The 27,491-nt window shown below is 42.4% G+C and overlaps 1 protein-coding gene and 1 non-coding gene across 2 annotated transcripts in view; both read right to left on the minus strand.

Moving 5' to 3' along the window:
• Positions 1 to 8,086: 8,086 nt before the first annotated feature.
• DBT (dihydrolipoamide branched chain transacylase E2) overlaps positions 8,087 to 27,491 on the minus strand; it is a 41,472-nt gene continuing 22,067 nt past the window's right edge. Inside the window, exons 4-11 of the mRNA XM_049765744.1 lie at positions 20,972 to 21,153; positions 19,243 to 19,364; positions 16,374 to 16,590; positions 15,097 to 15,263; positions 13,374 to 13,451; positions 10,161 to 10,352; positions 9,889 to 9,960; positions 8,087 to 8,255 (exon numbers count right to left, since the gene is read on the minus strand). Coding sequence (XP_049621701.1) covers positions 8,088 to 8,255; positions 9,889 to 9,960; positions 10,161 to 10,352; positions 13,374 to 13,451; positions 15,097 to 15,263; positions 16,374 to 16,590; positions 19,243 to 19,364; positions 20,972 to 21,153 — 1,198 coding nt within the window. The 3' untranslated portion in view covers position 8,087. The remainder of the gene's footprint in view (positions 8,256 to 9,888; positions 9,961 to 10,160; positions 10,353 to 13,373; positions 13,452 to 15,096; positions 15,264 to 16,373; positions 16,591 to 19,242; positions 19,365 to 20,971; positions 21,154 to 27,491) is intronic.
• Positions 17,817 to 17,923, minus strand: LOC125997655 (U6 spliceosomal RNA). Its single transcript, XR_007491694.1, has one exon. It is a non-coding gene; the product is annotated as a U6 spliceosomal RNA (small nuclear RNA).

Genomic DNA, 27,491 nt, shown 5'->3' on the forward strand with positions numbered 1-27,491 from the left:
GTACAGGCAAAAGTGATTCATGATTGCAGAGCCAGAAGTAACCCCTGAGCACCACTGGAGGTGGCCCCAAAGCAAAACAAAGAAAACCTGCTAAAATCAGGATTCTTCTTTTTTTGAGGGGGGGGGGGCACACCTAACTGTGTTCAGGGGTTATTCCCGGGTCTGTGCTCAGAAATCACTCCTGGTAGGCTCGGAGGATCTCATGGGATGCTAGGGATCAAATCTGGTTGGTCCTGGGACGGCCATGTGCAAGGCAAACGCCCTACTGGCCTCACCTTCCAACTTGCTTTCACTGTCTCCTTTGTAAGCTAAATTCTTTTTGTTGGGGGTCACTCCTTATCTGTGGTCAGGGTTTGTTCCTGGCTCTGTACTCAGGAATCACTCCTGGTGGGGCTCAGGGTGCCCGGTACCCAGGTGTAGTACCCAGATGTCATTGCTCTGGCCCCCAAAATCAGAATTCTTCTATGCAATTACTTAATCACACCCCCGATTATATATGTGTATTTTATTTTTATTTTTATTTTAGTTTTAGTTTTTGGGTCACACCCGGCAGAGCTCAAGGGTTATTCCTGGCTCCATGCTCAGAAATCGCCCCTGGCAGGCTCAGAGGACCATATAGGATGCCAGGATTCGAACCACCATCCTTCTGCATGAGAGGCAAACGCCTTACCTCCATGCTATCTCTCCGGCCCCCATATATGTGTCTTTTTAAACATAAATATATTTGCTGCATCATTCTATGTAGGAAGGATGCAGAGGCACAAACTACATCACAAACGATGTCACACCTAGCTGTTCTCAGGAAAGTTGTGTTGTCCAGAGAATCAGGACATCAGAGATGCTAGGTCCTTGTTCTACTACATGAAATCATCTTCCCAGTGCTGCCAACTGATAGAATAAAATTAATTACGAGTTATATATATGCATATATAATGTATATTTGTTGTTGACCAAACCCAGTAGTATCCAGCTCTGTGCTCAAGTGCTGCTCCTAATGAAGTGCAGGAGACCAGGTGGTGACAGGAATTGAACCCAGGACTTCAGCATGCGAACCAGGCTTTCCCTTCCTTTGTGCTATCTCCCTGACCCTTATAATAATTTTGATATATTTACAACTTACATAACAGTGCATTTGCTTTTTCTTTCCCTTTGTCTCTGACATCTTGTCCTGCCTTTGCCAGCCCAGCTTCAAAGAATCTCTCAGCTCTTCTCATCTTGTGCCCAAAACACAATGGATCTAGGCCAGGTTCTTGTGCAATATTTCAATATCTAATATTTCAAACTGCTAGTAAGCTTTTTATTTATATTTATCCCACTGTAGTGGCTGTTAACTTTTCACACTTGCCATCCACTTAGTTAACTTGCCTTCTTCAGTAACTTCAAAGTTACTGTTACTGTTTGACTTTGAACTCTACTTGCATTTCTCAAAAATATGAAATAGTCGGGGCCGGGCGGTGGCGCTAAAGGTAAGGTGCCTGCCTTCCCTGCGCTAGCCTTGGACGGACCGCGGTTCGATCCCCCGGTGTCCCATATGGTCCCCCAAGCCAGGAGAAACTTCTGAGCGCATAGCCAGGAGTAACCCCTGAGCGTTACTGGGTGTGGCCCAAAAACAAAAAAAAAAAAAAAAAAATGAAATAGTCAAGTTTTATTCAGGTGTCAATGCTCTACCCTACTTTTCCTTCTTGGGGCCTGAGAGACATAACTTGTCTTGAATATGGTTACCCTAGGACCCCATCTATTCACCTAAATGTTCACTCCACCAGCATGATCCTAGATAGCAGAGCCAGGAGTAAGGCCTGAACACTACCAGGAAGTGTTTTGCTCCCACAAAACAAAACAAAAACAGAACCAAAGCAATCCACTATTTTATTTCTTATCACAATTTTCTTCTACAATTTTTCCCTACTATCTACCACATATTGAAAATGTATGTAGACGTTTATTACAATAAGTTTCAAGACAAATAACATCACAGGTTTACCCTGTACTTACTGGTTCCTCTGGGAATATGAGTGCTGTGGATTAGATGCTACCTTCTTTAAGCCAGAGCTTTTTCTCCCCTCCCCTCCCCTCCCCTTCCCTCCCCTCCCCTCCCTCCCCTTCCCTCCCCTCCCCTCCCCTCCCCTTCCCTCCCCCCCTTCCCTTCCCTAGTACTATCTGGCCCTCCTATCCTAAACTCTTTTTTGTTGTTTTTCGGGTCACACCCAGTGATGTTCAGGGGTTACTCCTAGCTATGCGCTCAGAAATCGCTCCTGGTTTGGGGGACCATATGGGACGCTGGGGGATCAAACATCGGTCTGTCCTAGGTTAGCTCAGGAAGCAAGGCAAACACCTTACCGTTTGTGCCACTGCTCCGGCCACAGCTCCGGCCCCCTATCCTAAACTCTTGATCTCCCTTGTGTTCTCCTTTCTTCTGCACTTCTCTTCCTTTCTCTCCCTTCTTCATTTTCCTCTCTTTTCCTTTTTGTTACTATTGCAATGACAAAGTTTCAATGCTCATACATTTGACTGAGGTACTGGCATTTTCTTTCTTTTTTTTTTTTTTTTTTTTTTTTGGTTTTTGGGCCACACCCTGTGACGCTCAGGGGTTACTCCTGGCTATGCGCTCAGAAGTTGCTCCTGGCTTCTTGGGGGACCATATGGGACGCCGGGGGATCGAACCGCGGTCCGTCCTAGGTTAGCGCAGGCAAGGCAGGCACCTTACCTCCAGCGCCACCGCCCGGCCCGCATTTTCTTTTATTTATTTGTTTGTTAGGTTTTGGTTTTTAGGTCACACCCGGCAATGCTCAGGGGTTACTCCTGGTTCTGCAATCAGAAATCGCTCCTGGCAGGCTCGGGGGACCACCTTCCTTCTGCATGCAAGGCAAACGCCTTACCTCAGTGCTATCACTTTAGCCTCTGTCATTTTCTGAATGTAATGCTCTCTGAAGGTTGCGCACACTGGATGTAGTTCTCTCTGGAATCACTGTGGTGCTTGTGTTGAATGACGAAGGATTGCACACAGCTTGCTGTGTCAGAGGCCACATGCTGTATGGCAGAGAGTTCTCATTCAAATGACTGCCAGGACCTCTCCCAGTGCACATTGGTGACAAGATCACAGTGATGGAAGTCCCAGATTCATCCCCCAATACCCATGGTAATATTGTCTATAACAAAAGAGTCTGGGGGTGTGTGTGCCATGGAGAGATAGAACAGCAGATATAGGGCTCTTGCCTTGAGTCGTTCCAGGAGTAGTCCCTGAGCTAAAAGTCAAGGGAAGCCCTGAACATAGTTTTATGTGGTCCAAAACCAAAATAGAAAGAAAAATAAGTTATGGGTTTTTTTTTTGTCATTGTTTATTTTTTTAAATGGGTCACACCAGCGTTGCTCAGGGGTCACTCCTGGCTCTATGCTCAGAAATCGCTCCTGACAGGCTGGGGGACCATATGGGACGCTGGGATTCAAACCACTGTCCTTCTGCATGCAAGGCAAACACCCTATCTCCATACTATCTCTCCGGCCCCAGAAAAAAAGTTTTAAGAGAGCAAGCATGGGGGTTGCAGTGAGGCCAAATGGTTCAAATGTTAGGTGTACAGGCTTTGTATACTGGAACCGTGTATTTGTTGTTGTTGTTGTTGTTGTTTATTTGGTTTTGGACCACACCTGGTGATGCTCAGGGTTTACTCCTGGCTATGCGCTCAGAAATCACTCCTGGCTTGGGAGACCATCTGGCAGACACCCTACCGCTTGAGCCACCGCTCTATCCCCCAAAACTGTGGATTTAATTCCCAATGCTGCACGTTTCCATCCCCACCAACATGCTGGAAGAAATCCCTGAGAACCACACCGTACTCCCACATGACCCTGAGTAGTGCTAGATGTGGCCCCAAAGAAAAATATAAACAAAATATAAACACAAAGGGGCCTGTGGGTGATACTGTGGGGTTAACAAGAACCACTTGAGTTTCAGTATAAAGAGCTGTGAGGGGCCGGAGAGATAATATGCAGGACAATGGCTTGAATCACAGCATCCCATATAGTCCCCTGAGCCTGCCAGGGGCCATTTCCGAGCCTAGACCCAGGAATAACCCCTGAGCATTGCCGGGTGTGACCCAAAACCAAAATAAATAAATAAATAAATAAATAAATAAATAAAGATTGAGTTGTGTGGGTCTAATTAGCTCTGGAGATGTCACTGAACTGTGTGTTGACCCTGGGTTGTGAGAGTTAAGAGGGATGCCTGGACCAGAGCAACAGCACAGGATGGAGAGCGTTGTCTTGTATACCACCAACTGGGTTTGATTCCCAGCATCTCATATGGTCCCCCATATGAGTATAGAATGAGGAGTAACTCCTGAATATTACTGGGTGTGCCCCCCAAATGAAACAAATAACAAAAAAATTGATGAGTGGTGATTTGAGAGACAACTATTTAGAAGACATCTGGAAATGAAATCAACATTTTCTTTTTTGGGGGGGCCACACCTGGTGACGCTCAACGGTTATTCCTGGCTTTGCTCTCAGAAATTGCTCCTGGCTTGAGGGACCATATGGGATGCCAGAGGATCAACCACAGTCTGTTCTAAGTCAGCCACGTGCAAGGCAAATGCCCTACTTCTTGCACCACCTCTCTGGCCCCTCAGCATTATCTCTTTAACAGACACATTGATTTTAAGTGACCAGAATTACAAGACCTTCCATCCACACTTGCTATTAATAGCCAAAGATTGGGGCCAGAGCGATAGCACAGTGGGTCAGGCATTTTCCTTGCCCATGACCGACCCAGGTTTGACACCCTGCATCCCATATGATTCCCTGAGCCTGCCAGGAGTAATTTCTGAGTGCAGAGCCAAGAGCAACACCTGAGCACTACTGAGCGTGGCCCCCAATTCCTCCCACCCCCCAAAAAACAAAACAAAGTGAGGTCTGCTCATGGAACAGCTGTCAATATAACAATTTGAGAAAGCAAGTGATTGGAGTTTTTCTAATTACCTAGAGGGAAAAAATCAGACAGTAGATTTAGAATTTGGTCTGGGGCTCCATATTTTGTGGTTGTTATTCTCAATGATACTTAGAGTACCAGGCGGTATCAGATGGACTCTGGGGCTCTTAGGGGTGTGAATGCCCAACTGTGTTTATAGCTGTGATTTTGGCTTAGGGATCAATCATAGCTGGGCTTAAAGGCTGACTATGCAAGGCCAGACTGGCTGCCTGGAAAGTCAAGTAGTTGACTTGGCTGTACTATCTCTCCAGCCTCATGATCTCTCCAGATATTTATCTTTCTAGTTAGGGCAGATTATCTACTACAGAATTCTCTGTGATCATGCAAATATTCTGTATCTGTTGGTCTGCACTTTGAGAGTTCCTTGGAAAGTGGAAAGTGGTCCTTGCGCCTAAGGAGAGACAGAAGAGCCAAACCTTCCAGAATGGGGGAGCAAGGGGTGGTAAAACCAGTGCTTACATATGAGGCTCGCTTTGGGCAACAGCTAGGCAAGTAGATGCAGGCAGTAGCCAAGTAGAATTTGGGGATGTGTGCCCCTGAAGGTCAGTCTCAGACACATAGTGGTGCTTATGGGCTGATCCCAGCAGTGCCTGTGAAACCATACAGAGCTGGGGAATTGAACCCAGTCCACCTACAAAGAATGTGTTCAGTCTATTGAGACATATCTTTGGACCAAGACAATTTCATATCTGTCTTCCTCACTAAATTGTCAGCCCAATAACAGCATGAGTCATGAGGGTAAATATTGTGTACCCAGTACTAAACACCATGCTTGGTATGTGTAAATGTTGGTATATGGTAAATGTTTAGCATTTAAACTTTTAATAGGGACCAGAGTGATAGCACAGGGGTAGGGCATTTGCCTTGCACGAGGCCAACTCAGGAAAGGACCCTGGTTCGATTCCCAGCATCCCATATGGTCCCCCCCAAGCTGCCAGGAGCCATTTCTGAGCGCAGAGCCAGGAGTAACTCCTGGGCATGGTCAGGTGTGACCCAAAAACCAAAATAAATAAATAAAAATAAACATTTAATAAATACACAACAGAATACTAGCAGTCATTTAAAAGTATAGTGTGAATTTATTGAAGTGTAAAATTACCCCATAAGTGTTTAATTAAAAAAACAAATAAAATAGTATAATCTTTTCATAAAAAGAATAGCTATGTATGTATACAGATGCATTGATCAAAATGTTAATTGGAGAGATGCTTTTATTTTCCTGGTAATTCTATTAACTGAGTTTAAAAAATAGTAACATTCATTTGGCATATTATCTTCTATTGAAAAGTAATTTCCATATCAAAATTAAATGGTTTTTAATTTCAACATGGAAACAATCAAGTAGAGATAAAAACTACTTTTTCTGTTACTTGCACATAATTTTCAATGAGAGAATATGAGACACAACATGGATTTCTGAATGTACATAGAAATGTTAGAGTGTATTTATTTGGGTGCCATTATGACGAGTGAAGTGGTGGGACTCCAACAAGATGGAGAATCATCTATTGATATGCTGAAATAAAAACTATTATTTTAACATCCACAATTACTGCCTGACCTCTCCTTTCGTTAGTCACATCTTTCTCAGGGTATCAAGAATGCGATAATAGATCTTAATTTTATTTGTTTTATTGGGCTACCTTGGCAGTGCTCAGGGTTCACTTAGGGTGCAGTGCTCAGGGGAAATCCCAACAGTGGTTGGGATCAAACCCAATCCAGAGCTCCTGCATGCAGAGTGTGTGTTCCAGCCCATTTGAATGATTTCCCTAGTCTCAAATCTTTAATTTATCCAAACCCCCCCACTTTTTTTTTTTTTTTTTTTTTTTTTTTTGCTTTTTGGGTCACACTCGGTGACACTCAGGGGTTACTCCTGGCTATGTGCTCAGAAATCACTCCTGGCTTAGGGGATCATATGGGATGCTGGGGAATCAAACTGCAGTCTATCCTAGGTCAGTGCATGCAAGGCCCTACTGCCTGTGCCACCACTCTGGCCCCTATTCTACCCGATTTTGTGCTGAACATAAAGTCTAAAAATAAAAAAGTAAAAGGCAGGAAATTTCTGAATATAGATTATATCAGCAACTGCTACATTTAAAACACATGAACACGAAGCCAGTTTGACAGGAGTTCTTCCCGATAAAGCATTACCAAGAATCTAAAGGTACATAAATTTTATTTATTTTTGTTTGGAGCCATGCCTGGACATACTCAGAGGTTCCTTCTGGCTTGGTACTTGGAAAGTCACTCCAGGAGGTACCAGGGCTCAAATCTAGGTCCCCCACAATACAAACCATGAAACTCAGTCCCTTGAGGCTTCTATCTTCCCTACCCAAAGTATTTTCATTTAAAACAAACACTTCTAACTGTCATAGTGGCTAGAAAACTATGAGTATCTTTTAAGATCTACGCTAAATTTTTCCTTTGAAATTATTAATTTATATAAATAAGGCATTTACAATGATACTCTACAGAGCCATAGATTCCTGGATATCTTAAAAGGTAAATATAATTGCACTTACTTTTTTTGTTTTTTAAAAACAACAAGTAGCATTATTGTGGAGAAACAGAAGATCTTTTTGCTTATGAAATTCCTTTCCCCAACAGAGTATAATTTGTCTTCTGGTCACAGTGAGTGTTAAATAAAACAAAGGAAAAATATAGGAAGAATACTAATGCTTGTTCAATTAACATAAATTATGTTAATTATTTTTGTTTTGCCAGTTTCAATCCACTGACACCAGCATGACAGAAAGAAGTTATGCTTTTTGGGTATAGTGGTAGAGTGCTTAACTCACATGTCTAAGTCCCTGGGTTCCATCCCTAGCACTCCCCACTCCAGTGACTCCCCCCACAAAAAAAAAGAAGTCCATGACCTATAAAAATAAAATGTAACTGCCTCCGGAGAATTCTTTCACCATGATTCATTCTCAGTAAAACATCTAACAGAACAGTGATAAATATTGTGCCATAGAACCGTAATCATATAATACAAACAATTTATAATACAAAGTATCACGAAGAACATGTGTTCGCACAGCTAGGCTCTACATATTCTTTGGAAACTAAAAAAAAAAAAAAATGTTCAGAGAGGTTTTGTTCATCTTCATTTCATATCTAACAGCATCAAAGCTGGGTTTTCCAAGTAGGACTTCCACAAATTTGAGAAGCGTGACATTGTAGCACCGTCAATGATCCTGTGGTCAGCTGACCAGCTCACATTCAAAATCTGTGCCTTATAAACGTCTCCTTTTTGGTTGAATCTGGGAAGGGTCTAGAAATAAGAGAGAGAACAGAGTCAGGCTTCACATGCACAGAGTGCAAATTCTGGGTTGGAGAGATAGCACAGTGGACAGGGAGCTGGTCTTGTGCCTGGCCAACTTGGGTTCAATCCCAGCATTTCTTTCTTTCTTTTTTTTGGTTTTTGGGTCACACCCAGCAGTGCTCAGGGCTTACTTCTGGCTCCATTCTCAGAAATCACTCCTGGAAGGCTGGAAGGCTCGGGGGACCATTTGGAATGCTGGGATTCGAACCAATGACCTTCTGCTTGCAAGGCAAACGCCTTACCTCCATGCTATCTCTCCGGCCCCAAATCCCCAGCATTTCATATAGTTCCCAGACAGCCTCCTGAACACAAAGCTGGAACTACCCCTGAGCATCACTGGGTGTGGCCCAAAATATAAATAAAAAAAAAACAAACCCCAACAATAAAAACAAAACCAACCAAACAAACAAAAAACGTCACTGACCCTCCTCAGACAGCAAAACATCCCAAGAAACCTTTGAAAACGCAAATTTGCACTTTCTCCACTTTTATAAGTTAAAAATCTCTAGATTTCAGTGTCTCTGCAAGTTAGTGTTGGATCCCTGTACTATATCTATACATACAATAAATCTCATCACAGACTGCAAAGTTGGCTGTTTACTTTTTTTCTAGGAGGGGAGGTACTCAAGGTCCATTCCTGGGATATTTTCTTGGCCAGCTAGGCCAAACAGTTCAAATGTTTGGCCCCAGTGCTGTGATACTGCTTATGTTTGTGGTACAGGGAACCTCCAGAGCTATACCCAGTGAGTTAAAGAGTAAAGTTAGAGGGGAAAAAATAATCTAAACAGCGCCTCACACTTCGTTACAAATAATCTGAATTACATTAAAATTTAGTTTTTGATTCTCTGAAATAAAGATAAATGATAGAAGCAAATTAGCTCAATTGGTATTTATTCAAAGGAACTCACAGCTGTGCCTGGCATAACCTACAATGGATGACCCACACAAAAATAGTTTCTATAAGGGCTGGAGAGATAACATGGAGGTAGAGCATTTGCCTTGCATGCAGAAGGTCGGTTGTTCAAATCCTGGCATCCCATATGGTCCCCTGTGCCTGCCAGGGGCGATTTCTGAGCATAGAGCCAGGAGTAACCCCTGAGCGCTGCCGGGTGTGACCCAAAAACCAAAAACCGAAAAAAAAAATTCCTATCATCACCATTCATACACAGAGACCAGAATTGAAGACCTAACTTTAAGGAAGAAATAACTGGCTTACGGAGCCAAAAGTCACAGTCAAACCCACAAAGAAGGGGTCGGAGAGATAGCACAACAGTAAGGCTTTGCATGTGGGTGACCCAGGAGGGACCCAGTTCAATTCTGTGCAACCCATATAGTCCCAAGCCTGCCAGGGTGATTTCTGAATGCAGAGCCAGGAGTAACCCCTGAACACTGCTGGGTGTGGCCCAACAACCAACCAACCAATCAATCAATCAATAAAGTTAAAAAAAAAAAAACGCCCACAAAGGAGGGGTAAAATCTTGGAAATGGTGACTCTACTTTGTGCTTAGTCTATTGATTTGCTTAATATTAATATTTAATTTAATATTAATTTGCTTAATTGCTTTGTCAATAAGAAACATACCTGAATGGACCCAATAGCCCCAATTGCTACTTCGGGTGGCAATATTACTGGTTTGGCATAAGTACCGCCAATCTAAAAATAAAACACAACAAAAGTCAAATATTCAGTATTTGAGGAGCAAAAGGTGAAAGGAATTTAAAATTTGAAACGTCCATCGACAAATATATTTGCAATCATGGTGCTTAAAGAAATATTATTTAAGAAAATGAAAATAAAAGTTTAAATGTGCATAAGATCAAAGCTTTGATGATGGTTTCTGATTCTCAACTCACAGATCCGATGTTGGAAAGAGTAAAGGTGCCTCCTGTGAGTTCAGAGGTGCCCAGCTGTCCCGAAGACCCCAGCTGCTGGAGGCGGTTCAGCTCAGAGGCGATCTCAAATATAGAGCAGACTTGAACATTTTTCACGTTTGGCACGATCAGCCCCTGCTCAGTGTCCATTGCTATCCCGATATTATGAGAAGCCTAAAAAAGAAAAAAAGAAAACCAAACACAAATGCTTTAACAGTAGGTCTTTCCACAAACTTAACAGAAAAGGGTCACCTTTAACTGTTACAAAAACACGCGTCAGGGGCTGGAGCAGTGGTGCAAACAGTAGGGCGTTTGCCTTGCACACGCTGACCTAGGACGGACTTTGGTTTGATCCCCTGGTATCCCATATGGTCCCCCAAGCCAGGAGCAATTTCTGAGCACAGAGCCAGGAATAACCCCTGAGCGCTGCTGGTGTGGCCCAAACCTGCCCCCACCCAAAAAAAAAGAAAGAATAAAAAATAAAAGAAAATCCTAGAAAGATACACAGATACACATCCAATATAATTTATCGATTATTTTACTATCGTGGAACTTAAGATAAACATTACTTGTTGAATTTTTTAAAAACAGGGCACGGAGAGATAGCACAGCGGCGTTTGCCTTGCAAGCAGTCGATCCAGGACCAAAGGTGGTTGGTTCGAATCCCTGTGTCCCATACGGTCCCCCGTGCATGCCAGGAGCTATTTCTGAGTAGACAGCCAGGAGTCACCCCTGAGCAACACCGGGTGTGGCCCAAAAACAAAAAACAAAAAAAAAAGAGAGAAAACATCTCTCATGTTAGTGCTGTTAGTATATTTACTTTCTATAGGAACATTAAAACAGAGCTTTAGCACAGCAGATAGGGTTGATTCAGATTCTATCCTAAACACTGTATATAATTCCCCAAACCCCACAAAGATGTCCTATGAGCGCAGAACCCAGAGTAAGTCCTGAGCACCACTGTGTTTGCACCACTGTGCAAAATAAGTAAATAGGGGCCGGAGTGGTGGTGCAAACAGTAGGATGTTTGCCTTGCATGCACTAACCTAGGACAGACTGCAGTTCGATCCTGGCATCCCATATGGTCCCCCAAGCCAGGAGCAATTTCTGAGCGCATAGCCAGGAGTAACCCCTGAGTGTCAACCGTGTGGCCCAAAAACCAAAAAATAAATAAACTAATAATAATAAGGTAGAACTGATTTGTGGATTGGGGAAATGGCTTGAAGAACTGGAGTATATGCATCATCTGGTATATAAAGAGAAAGTTCTCTGGAGACAATAAAACTATTCCTGAATTACAGTGCAATGTTAAAAAAAAAAAAGCAAATGTAATCAAGAAATTATTTTAAAAGGCAGAAGAAATGTAGATTTATTTATTTTTTTTTTTGTAGATTTATTTTTAAGAAGGTTTCCATACATTATACACTGATATTTCGAGATGTAGCTCTCCAATTCCTTCAGAGGCTGGTTCACAGAAATGTCACCATTTGGATGAATAAATGGAAGCTGAAAATAGAATCTCTTTTCTGGTTCTCATATTAAGATTTTAGAGCCAGCAACGTAGTTTCATGGTAGAGTGCAAACTTTCCAAGTATTAGGCCCTCAGCTGGACCAAATATATGAATCATAAAGAAAAACTCAAATTGGAAAATTATTCAAATTCTTCATAGGTTATAAAGATCTTTAAGACCCAAATATTAAGGGCCAGAGAGAAAGCACAGTGGTCGGGTGTTTGCCTTACATGCTGCCGACCCAGGACAAACCCAAGTTCAATTCCTGGCATCCTATATGATCCCTCAGCCTGCCACTAGCAATTTCTGAGTGCAAAACCAGGAACAACCTCTGAGCACCACCAAGTGTGGCCCAAAAACAAACAAACAAAAAAATGACCCAAATGTTAAATCAAACTTTGAATAAATATTTTAATAAATATTATCATTTAATATTAATAATATAAATTAATCTTATAAAGGAACTCACTCTCAATCACAAATATTCGTACTAAACACTTCCATTTGTCAAAGATTGAGAATATTAATGAATTTTAAAAAAATAGACCGGGGCATTTATTATGGCTTCTCAATCAGTAATCTGTTTGTTTTTTCAGCCACACCCAGCTGTGTTCAGGGTTTACTCCTGGCTCTAAACTTAGAGATCACTTCTAGCAGGATTTGGAGGGACATATGTGGTGGTGGCAATCAAACTAGGTGAGTTGCATGCAAAGCAAGCACTCTACCCACTGTACTAACATTCTGATTCCATGAACAACTTATTCTTCTATGATCCTGGAAATAGTCCAGAAATGGAGAAATGGCTTCAATAGTAGGGTGTATGCCTTGCAGAAAGGAAGTCCTGGGTTCAATCCCTGATAACCATTCCCAAAAAATTTTGAAATAAAGGAACTGAGAAATAGTATAGAGGAAGTGATCCCTAAGTACAAAGCCAGGAGTAAATCTGGAGCACCGCCCCAAAGCAAACAAAATTCAAATCAATTGAAACTGGAAGATTTTGTTTGTTTCGTTTGGGAGACACAAGCCTTGAGGGCTAGGAGTGACTCCTGGCTCTATATCTGGAATTATTCATGATGTTGCTCAGGGACCATTTGGGATGCCCAAGATCAAACTTAGGTCAGTCATGTGTAAGGCAAGCACCTTACCTACTGTACTATATCTCCAGCCCCAGGAGTTTTTTTTTTGTTTTTGTTTGTTTTTTAAGAAATAATAATCTGGGCCCAGAGAGATAGCACAGCAGGTGTTTGCCTTGCAAGCAGCCAATCCAGGACCAAAGGTGGTTGGTTCGAATCCCGGTGTCCCATATGGTCCCTGTGCCTGCCAGGAGCTATTTCTGAGCAGGCAGCCAGGAGTAACCCCTGAGTATTTGTCAGGTGTAGCCCCAAAACCAGTAAATAAATCAATTAAAAGAAAGATGACTACTTAAGGTACACAGAAGCCAGGTGCACCATCCTTTATTTATAACAAGAATATATTGGGGCCGGGAAGGTGGCGCTAGAGGTAAGGTGTCTGCCTTACAAGCGCTAGCGTAGGATGGACCGCGGTTCGATCCCCCGGCGTCCCATATGGTCTCCCCAAGCCAGGGGCGATTTCTGAGCTCATAGCCAGGAGTAACCCCTGAGCGTCAAACGGGTGTGGCCCAAAAACCAAAAAAAAAAAGAATATATCATAACTAATAGCCAACCTTATATGTTATGTTCTGGCAGTTTTCATCCACAGAAGCGTTCAGGATAGGAAACTGGAGTAATCCCAAGGAAGCAGCCTGTTTAATAGAAAGAGAATCCAACTTCAGCATTTCAAACTTAGAAAGGTTAGGAATTTGAAGGAACAATAAGAGGCATAAAGAAGAAAGAGAGCACTTATTTTATGCGCTTACTTTCAAGTTGTGTGTATTTTAACTACTAATGTTATCACATGCAGTGTCAATTAGGTCCTTCTAAGCATTTAAGTATGAGAAAAAATAGTAGGCAGAATATAAAAATCAAGGCGATTTCCTATAATTATGCAGACTGATCAAACTATGAAAAGAAAATGTCTGCCCTTTCACAGATGTGAGGATCTAAATTAGCAACTCAATCCATGCCTCTTTATGTCCAGGCCCTTTGGTGTGTTCTTGCAAACTGATTCTGAGTTTAGGCATCTGACTGCCTTTAGTCAGTAAGTTAAGGACAGACATACTGGGGCTGGAGTGGTGGCGCCAGCGGTAAGGCATCTGCCTTGCCTACACTAGCCTAGGAAGCCCATGGTTTGATCCCCCGGTGCCCCATATGGTCCCCCAAGCCAGGAGTGATTTCTGAGTGCATAGTCAGAAGTAACCCCTGAGTGTCACTGGGTGTGGCCAAAACAAAACAAAACAAAAAGAACAGACATACTGGAAAACAGACTTAAGTTCTCCTTTAACTCTTCATTCTTGCCAGTGCTATGAATACATGTATAGGCCACAGGTCGTTTTACACCTTATGCCATGATTCATTCTTCTAGACTCAGACTACTAACCCTACTTTTCTTCCAAGCTCTCTGCCAACTCAATTTCTACCTGCCCCTTGAGTATGGGTATAAAATTCTCACTTCTTTTTTTTTTTTTTCTTTCTGGTTCACACACTGGTTGGGTGATCTCACTCACATGTTTCCAATATGAATTCACTACAGAAGACTGTCTAGTGTGGTCATCTAGTACAGTGCACTTGGTGAGTGTCACTTATCACATTTCATGTTCAGAAGAGCCCATCTGTCAAAATTTTTGACAGCCCATCTGTCAAAATAGTATCAAAGAGGGGGGCCCGAGAGATAGCATGGAGGTAGGGCATTTGCCTTGCTTGCAAAAGGACAGTGGTTCGAATCCGGGCATCCCATATGGTCCCCTGAGCCTGCCAGAAGCGATTTATTTATTTATTTGCTTCTTTTTTTTTGGGTCACACCCAGCAGCGCTCAGGGGTTACTCCTGGCTCCATGCTCAGAAATCGCACCTGGCATGCTCAGGGGACCATATGGGATGCCGGGATTCGAACCAATGACCTTCTGCATGCAAGGCAAACGCCTTACCCCCATGCTATCTCTCCGGCCCCTCATGGACAATTTTTTACGTGACATGGTTAAGTAACATTTTTATTCAGACCCAGAGTTAACATCTTGCATATTTTCTTTTTTTTTTTTTATTTTTTTTTATTTTGGTTTTTGGGCCACACCCGTTTGACGCTCAGGGGTTACTCCTGGCTATGTGCTCAGAAATCGCCCCTGGTTGGGGGGACCATATGGGACGCCGGGGGATCGAACCGCGGTCCTTCCTTGGCTAGCGCTTGCAAGGCAGACACCTTACCTCCAGCGCCACCTACCCGGCCCCTCATATTTTCAAAACGAAACATGATGTCCCATACAAGCTTTAGGTTTAAAAACGAATGAACTCTCACCTTTAAGAAGAAGGGCATAAAAGAGAGTTTGATTCCACGAGCCAAAGCAATGGGTTTCAGTTCTTCTCTGAGTTTAACTAGTTCAGTTACATCAACCTCATCACAATATCCAAAGTGAGGGATCTTCAGGGCTGCAGACATGGTCTTGACCATGGCTTTATGAAAGCCTGAAACACATTATATATATTTTTTCATTTTTGAATTTTTTAGTTGGCCCCTCTTCCCCTAAAATAGAAGTTTCCTTAATGCTGATCATTTCCAAGCTCTTCTCCTTGGAGTTACCATTTTAAAAACTAACTTGAAGTCATTTATTACCAAGCGAAGGCTGTGACTGCCACAGAGCACCCAGAGTCCAGGGTAACCTATAATAAGCAGCAACTTTCAATACTGTGCAGCAGGAAAAAATGCAAAAGGATGTCAAGTAGGTGTCTACTCAATGGTGTACTTGCCAAGAAACACTTCTAGAAGTCCACCATCTTAAAAGAGTTTATGAAAAATCAGAAGTGGGGCCCGGAGAGATAACACAGCGGTGTTTGTCTTGCAAGCAGCCGATCCAGGACCTAAGGTGTTGGTTCGAATCCCGGTGTCCCATATGGTCCCCCATGCCTGCCAGGAGCTATTTCTTTTGTATGTGTGTGTGTGTGTGTTTTTGGGCCACACCCGGTAACGCTCAGGGGTTACTCCTGGCTATGTGCTCAGAAGTTGCTCCTGGCTTGGGGGACCAGATGGGACGCCGGGGGATTGAACCGCGGTCCCGTCCGTCCAAGGCTAGAGCAGGCAAGGCAGGAACCTTACCTCTAGCGCCACGGCCCAGCCCCGCCAGGAGCTATTTCTGAGCAGACAGCCAGGAGTAACTCCTGAGCACCACCGGGTGTGGCCCAAAAACAAACAAAACAAAACAAAACAAAAAAAAAACAACAACCAGGAAAAATCAGAATAACTTTGAAAGCTTCCTAAAAATAATGACTATTGAAAAGATTCCAAAGACTCATCAAACGAAACAATGATCTGTACATAGGTTAGCATTGCAAAAAAATTGACATTGTAGTATTCTTCAGAAATTAATAGTACAAACTGAAATATCACCTGAAAAAAACTGTTCTTTTGGTTTGTTCTTGTATACGGAATGTAAACTTTTCCTTCAGCAATAACGGAAACCATATATATATAATATATATACTTATAATGTGTATATATGTAACAAATATCTTCTACCCAAATATATTATACTATTCCCCTATATTATAATTTTAGTTATAAGTAAAGGTCATGATTACCTTTCACCGGTTCTGTCCTGTCTTTGCCTATGAATACTGGAGGTTTTGATACTGGAATAGGAATAGTCTTGTCTTTTGGTTTTGCTGGAGGTGGCACAATTTCAGCTTTTGGCGAAGGAGGTAATATAGCTCCTGTCTGCTTTTCCAAATAGTTGAGAATATCTTCTTTAAGTATCCTGCCATCTTTTCCTGAGCCAACAACTTCACTCAGCTTAATCTAAAAATATGGACATTTTACTATTATTTTTGTTTGTTTGTTTGTTTTACTATTATTTTTAGTCTTTTCTGGACTATATTTGGTAGGTGCTTAGCATACAGTTGGCAGGCTACTCCCAACACAGTGCTTGAGGACTGAGCCAAAAGATACCAGGGATCAAACCTTGGGTTTCTGCAAGAAAAATATGGACTCCATCCTATGAAGCTATCTCCCCAGCCCAAATGATGCTAAAATTAAAATTCTTAAATTCAATAAATCTAAGGCAGGAGTGAGAACATAAGTAAAGTGCTTGCCTTTCATATGGCTGACCAAGGTTTGATCCCCAGCACTCTGTCTGTTCCCCTGAGCACTGTCAAGAATGATTCCTGGGCCCGGAGAGATAGCACTGCGGTGTTTGCCTTGCAAGCAGTCGATCCAGGACCAAAGGTGGTTGGTTCGAATCTCGGTGTCCCTGTGCCTGCCAGGAGCTATTTCTGAACAGACAGTCAGGAGTAACTCCTGAGCACCACCGGGTGTGGCCCAAAAACAAAAACAAAAACAAAAAAACAAAACAAAACAAAAAAAGAGTGATTCCTGAGTCAAGAGCCAAAGGTAAGCCCTGAGCACAGCTGAGTATGGCCCAATCAATACCCCCACCATAATAAAGAAAATAAAAATAAAAATAATAGGGGCTGGAGAGATAGCATGGAGGTAAGGCATTTGCCTTTCATGCAGAAGGACAGTGGTTCATATCCCGGTATCCCATATGGTCCCCTGTGCCTGCATGGGGTGATTTCTGAGAGTAGAGCCAGGAGTAACCCATGAGCACTGCTGGGTGTGACCCAAAACCAAAATAATAATAATAATAATAAAGCCATACTCTTAATTTTTCTTTCCACTTCTCATAAAAACTTTGATAAATTATCATTTTTCTTTTTTTTTGCATTTGCAAAAAATTTTTATTTGCCTAAAGCCCATTTATTTTTTATTTTTTATTTTATTTATTTTATTTTTTATTATTATTATTTTTTTTTGTTTTTTTGTTTTTTTGGGCCACACCCGGCGGTGCTCAGGGGTTCCTCCTGGCTCTCTGCTCAGAAATAGCTCCTGGCAGGCACGGGGGACCATATGGGGCGCCGGGATTCGAACCGATGACCTCCTGCATGAAAGGCAAACGCCTTACCTCCATGCTATCTCTCCGGCCCCTATTTTTTATTTTTTGCTCTTTCTTTTCTTCTTTTTTTTTTTAAAATATGGAACGCTTCACGAATTTGCATGTCATCCTTGTGCAGGGGCTATGCTAATCTTCTCTGTATCATTCCAATTTTAGTATACGTGCTGCCGAAGCGAGCACAAATTATCATATTTCAATAATAAGCATTTTATTGAACCCAGGCCTCACACATGCAAAACACTTTGAATTATCACACTAACCCCTTCTTTTTTTGTTTGTTGTTTTTGTTTGTTTGTTTGTTTTTTTGGGGGGGCACACCCGGCAGTGCTCAGGGGTTACTCCTGGCTATTTGCTCAGAAATAGCTCCTTTGGGCCCGGAGAGATAGCACAGCGGCATTTGCCTTGCAAGCAGCCGATCCAGGACCAAAGGTGGTTGGTTCGAATCCCGGTGTCCCATATGGTCCCCCGTGCCTGCCAGGAGCTATTTCTGAGCAGACAGCCAGGAGTAACCCCTGAGCAATGCCGGGTGTGGCCCAAAAACCAAAAAAAAAAAAAAAAAAAAAAAAAAAAAGAAATAGCTCCTGGCAGGCACAGGGGACCATATGGGACACCGGGATTCGAACCAACCACCTTAGGTCCTGGATCAACTGCTTGCAAGGCAAACACAACTGTGCTATCTCTCTGGGCCCACTAACCCCCTCTTTTAAAAATTTTTAACACTGATTTTCCAAGTTGTTTATAATACAGTTGTTTCAGGCATTAACAATTCCAACACCAATTCTACCACTGGTATGACTTCCCTTCAATCCATGTCCCATTTTCCATCCACTACCCCAGACTACCCCATTGCAGAGACAAATAAAGTTTACTTCATATTGTTTGTAACAAGACAAAAGCAAATAGAACTATTACAAACACAACAAAAAGTCAAGTTGAGATGACAGTTATGTCTTACAATGATTTTACTGAAGTCATTTAAGATTTACTGGGCTGGCACCAGCTAGTGGATCAAATGTTTTCTTTAATTAGAAATGGAACCATATCATTGTGGGATGGCTTATAATTATTCATAAGAAACAAATGCATTTTCCTTCTGTTTGGGGACCATACCCGATAATGCTGGGGAGGCTACTCCTGACTGGCTCCTAGATTTACTCTAGGTAGTGTTCCAGGAGCCATGCAGTGCCAGAAACTGAACATGGGCCTCTTCCATTAAAAGCATATGCTCAGTCCATGGAGTTATTCTGTCAGTCCCACAAATGTGCTTTTCCTATGTAACCTAAGAAAAGAGTCTGGGATGATAGAATAGTGGGTAAGGCACTTGCCTTGATTGTGGCAACTCGAGTTTGATCGCTGGCATACCATATGGTCTCTCGATCACCGCTAGGAGTGATTCCTGAGTATAGAGCCAAGAGTATTCTTGAGCCTCAGTGGGCATGGCCCAAAGGCAAAAACAAAACAAAACAAAAAACAAGACAAAAATAATGAGGAAAACTTACATTGTTTTCCATTGCAAGGCGGCGAACTGCAGGCGTAGCCAATGTTTTCTGGCCCTTTATTTCTTGGTGTGTGTGTTCTTCATGGGACACAGCGGGAGTTTCAACAACATCTTCTTCTGAGTCTGGCAACAAAGTAAAACTGTATTTTTTAGGCAGAAATATCTTAAGATGTTTACAAAAATAAATTCAACCTGAAGTTAACTTACAGTTAAAAAAAAAGGAGGGGTGTCATAATTTGCTTACTTCTTATTTATTTTTGGTTTTTGGGTAACACCCGGCAGCGCTCAGGGGTTACTCCTGGCTCTACGTTCAGAAATTGCTCCTGGCAGGCTCAGGGGACCATATGGGATGCCAGGATTCGAACCAATGACCTTCTGCATGAAAGGCAAATGCCTTACCTCCATGCTATCTCTCCAGCCCCCGATAATTTGCTTACTTCTGAACAGGAAAACTATCAGAATAAAATATATGTTGTGTGTGTGGAGGGAGGTACCAGAATCTGTAGAGTAATGCATTTTCATTTTCAGGCATTAATTTCTTTCTTTTGGGGGGAGGAGCTCAAATCTGGTGGTGCTTTGGGGTCAATCCCTGCCTATAACAAGATCACTCATATTAAGTAGTTGGTAATTGGAAGACTGATCTCTTCAAGTACTAAAAGTACTTGAATAGTAGTAAAGTACTTAAATAGTATTTAAAGTAATAAAACATCAAGTACTAAAAGTCAGTTTCTAGAGGCTGGAGTGGTGGTGCAAACGACAAGGTGTCTGCCTTGCATGCACTAACCTAGGACAGACCGCAGTTCGATCCCCTGGCATCCTATATGGTCCTCCAAGCCAGGAGCGATTTCTGAGCACATTGCCAGGAGTAACCCCTGAGCATCACTGGTTGTGCCTCCCCGACCAAAAAAAAAAAAAGTTTCTAAGTATTCTTACATCAATTTCTTCCTTTAATTACTACAACTTTTAACAGGTGTCTCTTCATTTTGATGTGAAAACATACTTTAGGAGTGAGAGTTAGATTTTACTTCAAATTTCTTTCTTCCTGTTTAGTTTTCGGCCACATCCTATGATGCTCAGGGCTTGTTTTTGTCTCTGTGCTCAGATATCACTCCAGGTGGGGTTCATGGTGCCATAGGATGCCAGGGATTGAACCTCGGTTGGCATTGTGCAGGCAAATCTCCTTCCCACTGTATTCTGGCTCCCTAACTTCAAATTTCATGACTCTCAAACTAATAAAGATTTTATGGTTCTATCATGCATATATAGGGTTTTATTGTTATGACTTAAATAAAAATATTTATTAGTTAAGAAATAGAAAATAAAACCATGCCTCCCTTCCCAACTTCTATAAGGCTGTCATTCATCACAGAGAACTATTTCTATTTTCTTTTTTTTTTTTTTTTTTTTTTGGTTTTTGGGCCACACCCGGTGACGCTCAGGGGTCACTCCTGGCTATGCGCTCAGAAGTTGCTCCTGGCTTGGGGGACCATATGGGAAACCGGGGGATCGAACCGCAGTCCATCCAAGACTAGCGCAGGCAAGGCAGGCACCTTACCTCTAACGCCACTGCCCGGCTCCACTATTTCTATTTTCCTGATTTCAGTTCTAATCACTTCCCCATTCAAATCCTATAAATTATTAAAAGTAAAACATTCCTTTTCATTGTTATCCAATGACAAAAGGACAGCAGGAATTGATTTGGCAAAATCTAAGAACACATTTTGCAGTACCTTTTAAAGCTTCCGTTTCTATGTCTACTAAGGGCTTCCCCACAAGGGCAATATCATCTAGATTATAATACAGTTTTCTAATGACTCCGTCATAGCGACTAGTAATAGTGACAGAAGCTTTATCACTTTGAACTTCACAGATGCTATCGAACTGAGACACGGTATCTCCTTCTTTTATATACCTAAAAGAAAAAGACACAAACAACTTTTACATCAGCAATTATAAGATCATCCTGACCATGAAACGGTCACACTAAAATAGATCAATATTCATCTGGCCAACATTAATTGCTTTCACTTTTTAAATTATAGTTTAGGTAAGGTAAGGTTACATAGTACTAACATATAAATTTTCTGTAGCCCCCCCCACACCCACCCCAAAGTGCCCATGACCCTTCACCACTGTCCTTATATCATCTCTGATCTGATCTTCCTTTCCCACTCTCCCTCCTCTGCTCCGTTTGGTAAACAGTTTTGTCCAGTAATTGTTTAATTCAAGCCCAAGAGTTTGTAATGTCTGATATTACCTGTTTCCTTCCTGAGTCTTTTTATTTTTGTATTTCATAGACAAATTAGATAATTTATCACCACCACAACCTAATGAATTTTGTCAGAAGGCCCACTTAGTCTCAGCATGGATGGCTGACCAAGATTTTTGATAGTGAAAGGTGATATTATGCTTAATAATAAATATTCAGGGGCTGGAGAGATAGTACAGAGGTAGGGTGTTTGCCTTGCATGCAGCAGATTCAGACAGACAGTAGTTTGAATCCTAGCATCTCATATGGTCCCCTGAGCCTGCCTGGAGCAACTTCTGAGTGTAGAGCCAAGAGTAACCCATGAGTGTCGTTGGGTATGAACCCACCCCCCTAAAAAAACCCAAATATTTAATTGGCCTAAAGATGAATTTCCTTTCTGTTGTATTTTGTGTGTATATAGTAAAGCCTGTTATTTCCTAAAATAAGGATTATTACAGGAAAAAATAGCCTTTATTAATTTCTCTTTACCTTGGAAAACTCAGCATCAAAAACAACTTTATTTCTCTTAGTTTCTATATGCCCTTGCAGTTTTATTTTATTTTTATTTTTTTTGGTTTTTGGGCCACACCCGGCAGTGCTCAGGAGTTACTCCTGGCTGTCTGCTCAGAAATAGCTCCTGGCAGGCACGGGGAACTATATGGGACACCGGGATTCGAACCAACCACCTTTGGTCCTGGATCGGCTGCTTGCAAGGCAAACGCCGCTGTGCTATCTCTCTGGGCTCACCCTTGCAGTTTTAAATGGAAAGGAATGTTCTACCTTTTGGACATCTCTAAAAGACTTTGACTTCTGTTTTGTTTTGGGGTTACACCCGGAGGTGCTCAGGGGCTACTCCTGGCTCTGTGCTCAGAAATTGCTCCTGGGACCATATGGGATGCTGGAATTCGAAGCACCGTCCCTCCTGGGTCGGCCACTTGCAAGGCAAATGCCCATTCTCTGTGCTATGTCTCTGGCACCTTGCTAACTAATTCTTGCTTCAGAACTTACATCCAAAGTTTTGTCCAGAAAACAACATTGAGTTATTAAGAAAACCTTCACCAGGTAGATTTAGATCTTTTTCAGATAAGTTTGTGTGTTCCTAAAAACTATTTCTTAGTCAATCCTTAGGAAGTTACATATCTGTATTCTATTTGCCCCTAAAACAAACCTTGTTCCCCCAGAAAATAGGAAAAACCGGTTCCTTGCAAAATTTCCTTATCAGTATTGACATCTAGGACTAGCCAGACAGGAACTGCTTTAAGATGTTAACATTTATCTTCTCTCTTTAGTTTTGTTTTTGTTTATGGGCCACAGGTGGTGATGCTCAGGGGTTACTCCTGGCTATGCACTCAGAAATCACTCCTGGTTTGGGGGACTATATGGGACAATTGGGGATTGAAACGAGATCCGTTCTAGGTGAGTGCAGCATGCAAGGCAAACACCCTACTGCTTGTGCCACCACTCCGGCCCCTATCTCTGGTTTCTTACTTGAAATATATCTACTCAGCAGGAGCCATGTACACTGTTTTGTTTTTTCTGTTTATAAGAAAGTAATGTTGTGATTTAACATAGGAGAACATTTTTTTCATGCCATCAAAAAAAACTGTGGCTGGCTAAATCCCTCATTTATACCTTTTATTATGCTCATTAAATTTTAGAATGCTTATTTCTCCCACATGCATTGTGTGGTTTCCCTTTTTCTTCCTATTTAGCCATTGGTGTCACCCACTCTCTTTGAGGGAACTCAAAGAAGTTTACTAACCAACTGGACCCAAAAGCTAGCCCATGGCAACCTTCTAGTTTCTGTTTTTCTCCCTCTAACTTATTTCACTTGGTATTTACCCTCCAGGTTGCAGTGAACTGCGTGAGTCCATCTTTTCTTATAGCTGAGTAGTATTGTGTTTCTATATCACAGCTTGTTTATTTATTTATTTATTTATTTTGGTTTTTGGGCCACACCCAGCGGTGCTCAGGGGTTACTCCTGGCTGTCTGCTAAGAAATAGCTCCTGGCAGGCAGAGGGGACCATATGGGACACCGGGATTCGAACCAACCACCTTTGGTCCTGGATCGGCTGCTTGCAAGGCAAACACCGCTGTGCTATATCTCCGGGCCCCACAGTTTATTTTTATCTATCCATCTATCATTGATATTAAGGTTGTCTCCAACCCTAATACTGGAAGCATCATTATACTATTATACTAAGTGCTAAAGTGAATGAACATAGATATGCACATATATCTTAATAATTATGTATTAGTGTTGTGGAATTAGATGGCAAGAAGTACTAATAGCTCAGCATTTAGTCATTGTGGTACACCAAAGGATGTTATAGTAAAGTTAATAAAGAGTAACAGAATTTCTGAATGTTTCTTCATTCACTTATTCACAAATGTTATTTCATAATGTTTCTTCACAAAATAGTAAACTTGGGGCTGGCAAGATAGCATAGAGATGGGGCGTTTGCCTTGCATGCAGAAGGACAGTGGTTCAAATCCCGGCATCCCATATGGTACCCCGAGTCTGCCAGGAGCAATTTCTGAGCGTAGAGCCAGGAGTAGCCCCTGAGCGCTGCCAGGTGTGACCCAAAAACCAAAACCTAAACCAAACCAAAACAAAACAAAGCAAGATAGTAAAAAAAAAACCCAGGTCTGTCCTGAGTCAGCTATGTGCAAGGCATACACTCTTCCACTGTGCTATCTCTCTGGCCCCTACCCACTTTCTTAGTCCATAATAAAATATCACTCAAAAAAAAAAAATCACTCATGGTATATGGACCGGAGTGATAGCATAGCAGTAGGGCATTTGCCTTGCATGGGGCCAACCTGGAAAGGATCCGGGTTTGATTTTGACATCCCATATGGTCCTCTGAGCCTACCAGGAGCGATTTGAGTCCAGAGCCAATAATAACACATGAGCGCAGCTGGGTGTGGCCCCAAAACAAAAGAAAACAAATAAGAAAGTATCACCCATGACAAAGAAATTAGGTTTACTTGAAGGAGTTAACAGGGGTTAAGGTGCTTGCCTTGAATGTGGCAGAACTTGGTTCAATTCGAAACACCACTGGTAGCAACCCCCAGTACACAGCTGGGAGAAGGAAGGAAAGGAGAGAGGAAGGAAATTGGGTTTAAAATTACATATATAGAGACTGGAACATATCAAAAACAAAAAACAAGAGAGACTGGAGTAATTGTACTGCAAATAGGATATTTGTTTCCTTACACATAGCCAACTTGTGTTTGATCCCCATCATCCCATATGGTCCCTTGCCCACCAGAAGTACTTCCTGAGTGTAGAGTCAGGAGTAACTGCCAGGTGTGGCACTAAAACAATAACCAATAAATCAAAAGAACATAAATAGTCAGTGCTGGCATGGGAGAAAGGGACTCTCATTTCACTGCTGGTGGGAATGTCAACTCGTCCAGCCTTTTGGGAAAACAATATGTTTTTTTTTTTTTTTTTTGGTTTTTGGGCCACACCCGGTGACGCTCAGGGGTTACTCCTGGCTATGTGCTCAGAAGTTGCTCCTGGCTTGGGGGACCATATGGGATGCCGGGGGATCGAACCGCGGTCCGTCCTAGGCTAGCGCAGGTAAGGCAGGCACCTTACCTTTAGCGCCACCGCCCGGCCCCGGGAAAACAATATGGATATTCTTCAAAAACCTAGAAATTGAGCTTTCATTGAACCTATCAATAGTGCTCCTTAGAATATAATGTAGGGGACTAACTGCAGAAAAGGTATCTGAACTCCTAAGTTCATTATAGCACTATCACAATAGTCAGAATCTGAAATAACTCAAGTGCCTGAGAAAAGATGGGTGGATAAAGAAACTATGGAGGTGTTGGAGCAATAGCACAGCAGTAGGGCATTTGCCTTGCATGCAGCCAACCAGGGATGGGCCCTGGTTCGATCATCTGAGCCTGCCAGAAGTGATTTCTGAGCAGTCAGTAGTAATCTCTGAGCACTGCTGGGTGAGACTCAAAACCCAAAGGAAAAAAGGAAAAGAAAAGAACTACTGTTGAGTTACTGATCCGACCCTAATCAATAATTGTACTCCACCCAAGGGTGTGACCTGATGACAGTAGATTGGATTATTCCTTACTTGGCATTCTGCCCCCACCCTAGGGTGGTACCTGATTCTTGTCAATAAAAGCAAGGGTCTGAGAAAGACTGGGGCTCATTCTTCCATCTTCTTCCACTGAGCTGCATTCCTTAGGAGCAGAAAGCTTGGGTGATTTGAATTCCATGCTTGAGCACTGGGTTTCCTGAATCTATTCTTGTACCTTTTCACTGTGTGAATTATTTCCTGCAGATCTCTACAACTGGATCTCTTCCCCCTGACCTAATAATCAGACAGGGGAATGGGAACTGCCTTTCTTGTCTGGGAGCTCAGTGGGAATCAAACCACAACCAATCTAGAGAACGTGACCCTTCAAACTACTACACAGCAGTTAGGAATATGTAGTCATACAATTTGATTATGCATGGGGTAGACATGGAGAGTATAGTGCTGAGTAATACGAGTCAGAGAGAGAAGGACATAGACTGAATGCACTCATTTGTGGGATATAAACGATAATCTAGTATTAATATCCAGAGACAACAGAGAGAAAGGCCAGGAGGACCCTTGGTAGGAAGCTTGCCACAAATAGTGGGGGAATTCAGTAAAGACAGAGAACAGACTGTTATGACAGTGATAGTTGGAAATGATCACTCTGGACAAGAACTAGGTGCCGAAAGGAGGTAAAGTGAGACCTTTCGATAACAGTATTTTAAACCCTGGTGCCTAAACAAAAAAAGGGAGAAAAAAAAGCAAGAGAGAGAGAAAAAAGTATCTGCCATAGTGGCAGGCTGAGGGCCAGGTGTGGGTGAGACATTGGTGGTGGGAAGTGTACATTGATGTTGGAATATTATGACTGAAACTATTTTTAAAACTTTATTGAGGGGCCGGGCGGTGGCGCTAAAGGTAAGGTGCCTGCCTTGCCAGCGCTAGCCTTGGACGGACTGCGGTTCGATCCCCTGGTGTCCTATATGGTCCCCCAAGCCAGGAGCAACTTCTGAGCGCATAGCCAGGAGTAACCCCTGAGCGTTACCGGGTGTGGCCCAAAAACCAAAAAAAAAAAAACTTTATTGAGATCAATGAATTAGAAGTCTATCACAATTATATTTAAGGTACATAGTGACAGTGAATTAAGGCAATTCCCACCACCAGTGTTGACTTCTCTCTGCCCCTGTTACCAGCATACTTCCCTACCCTCCACCCTTAGCTCCCTGGACTGCCAACAAACAATTTTAAAAAATATTAAAAATTAAAATCAGGGCCCGGGGAGATAGCACAGCGGTGTTTGCCTTGCAAGCAGCCCATCCAGAACCTAAGGTGGTTGGTTCGAATCCCGGTGTCCCATATGGTCCCCTGTGCCTGCCAGGAGCTATTTCTGAGCAGACAGCCAGGAGTAACCCCTGAGCACCGCCGGGTGTGGCCCAAAAACCAAAAAAAAATTTAAAATCAAATAAAAAAGAAATTGAATAAAAAGTATATGCAATGGGGGGTTTGGTGAAGTAAAAGTATATATCAAGACCATAAAGATCAACACGATTAAAAACACATTACCTTAAAACATTAAAAAAAAAAAAAAAGCACATATAGGGCCTGGAGAGATAGCACAGCGGCGTTTGCCTTGCAAGCAGCCGATCCAGGACCAAAGGTGGTTGGTTCGAATCCTGGTCTCCCATATGGTCCCCCGTGCCTGCCAGGAGCAATTTCTGAGCAGACAGCCAGGAGTAACCTGAGCACCGCCCGGTGTGCCCCCCCCAAAAAAAAGAACAAAAAAAAAAAGGCACATATAGAGGGTCAGAGAGATAGCTCAATGGGACTGAGTGCTTAGAAACATGCTTTGCAATGCTTGATTTCCAGCACACAAAGTACCCCATCATCAAGCACAGAACAGATTGCCTCCAGGTATGGCCCAAATCCAAAAAATGTTCAAATAAATAAATAGGGCA

Source organism: Suncus etruscus, chromosome 19 (assembly GCF_024139225.1).
Source record: "Suncus etruscus isolate mSunEtr1 chromosome 19, mSunEtr1.pri.cur, whole genome shotgun sequence".
NCBI lineage: Eukaryota > Metazoa > Chordata > Mammalia > Eulipotyphla > Soricidae > Suncus > Suncus etruscus.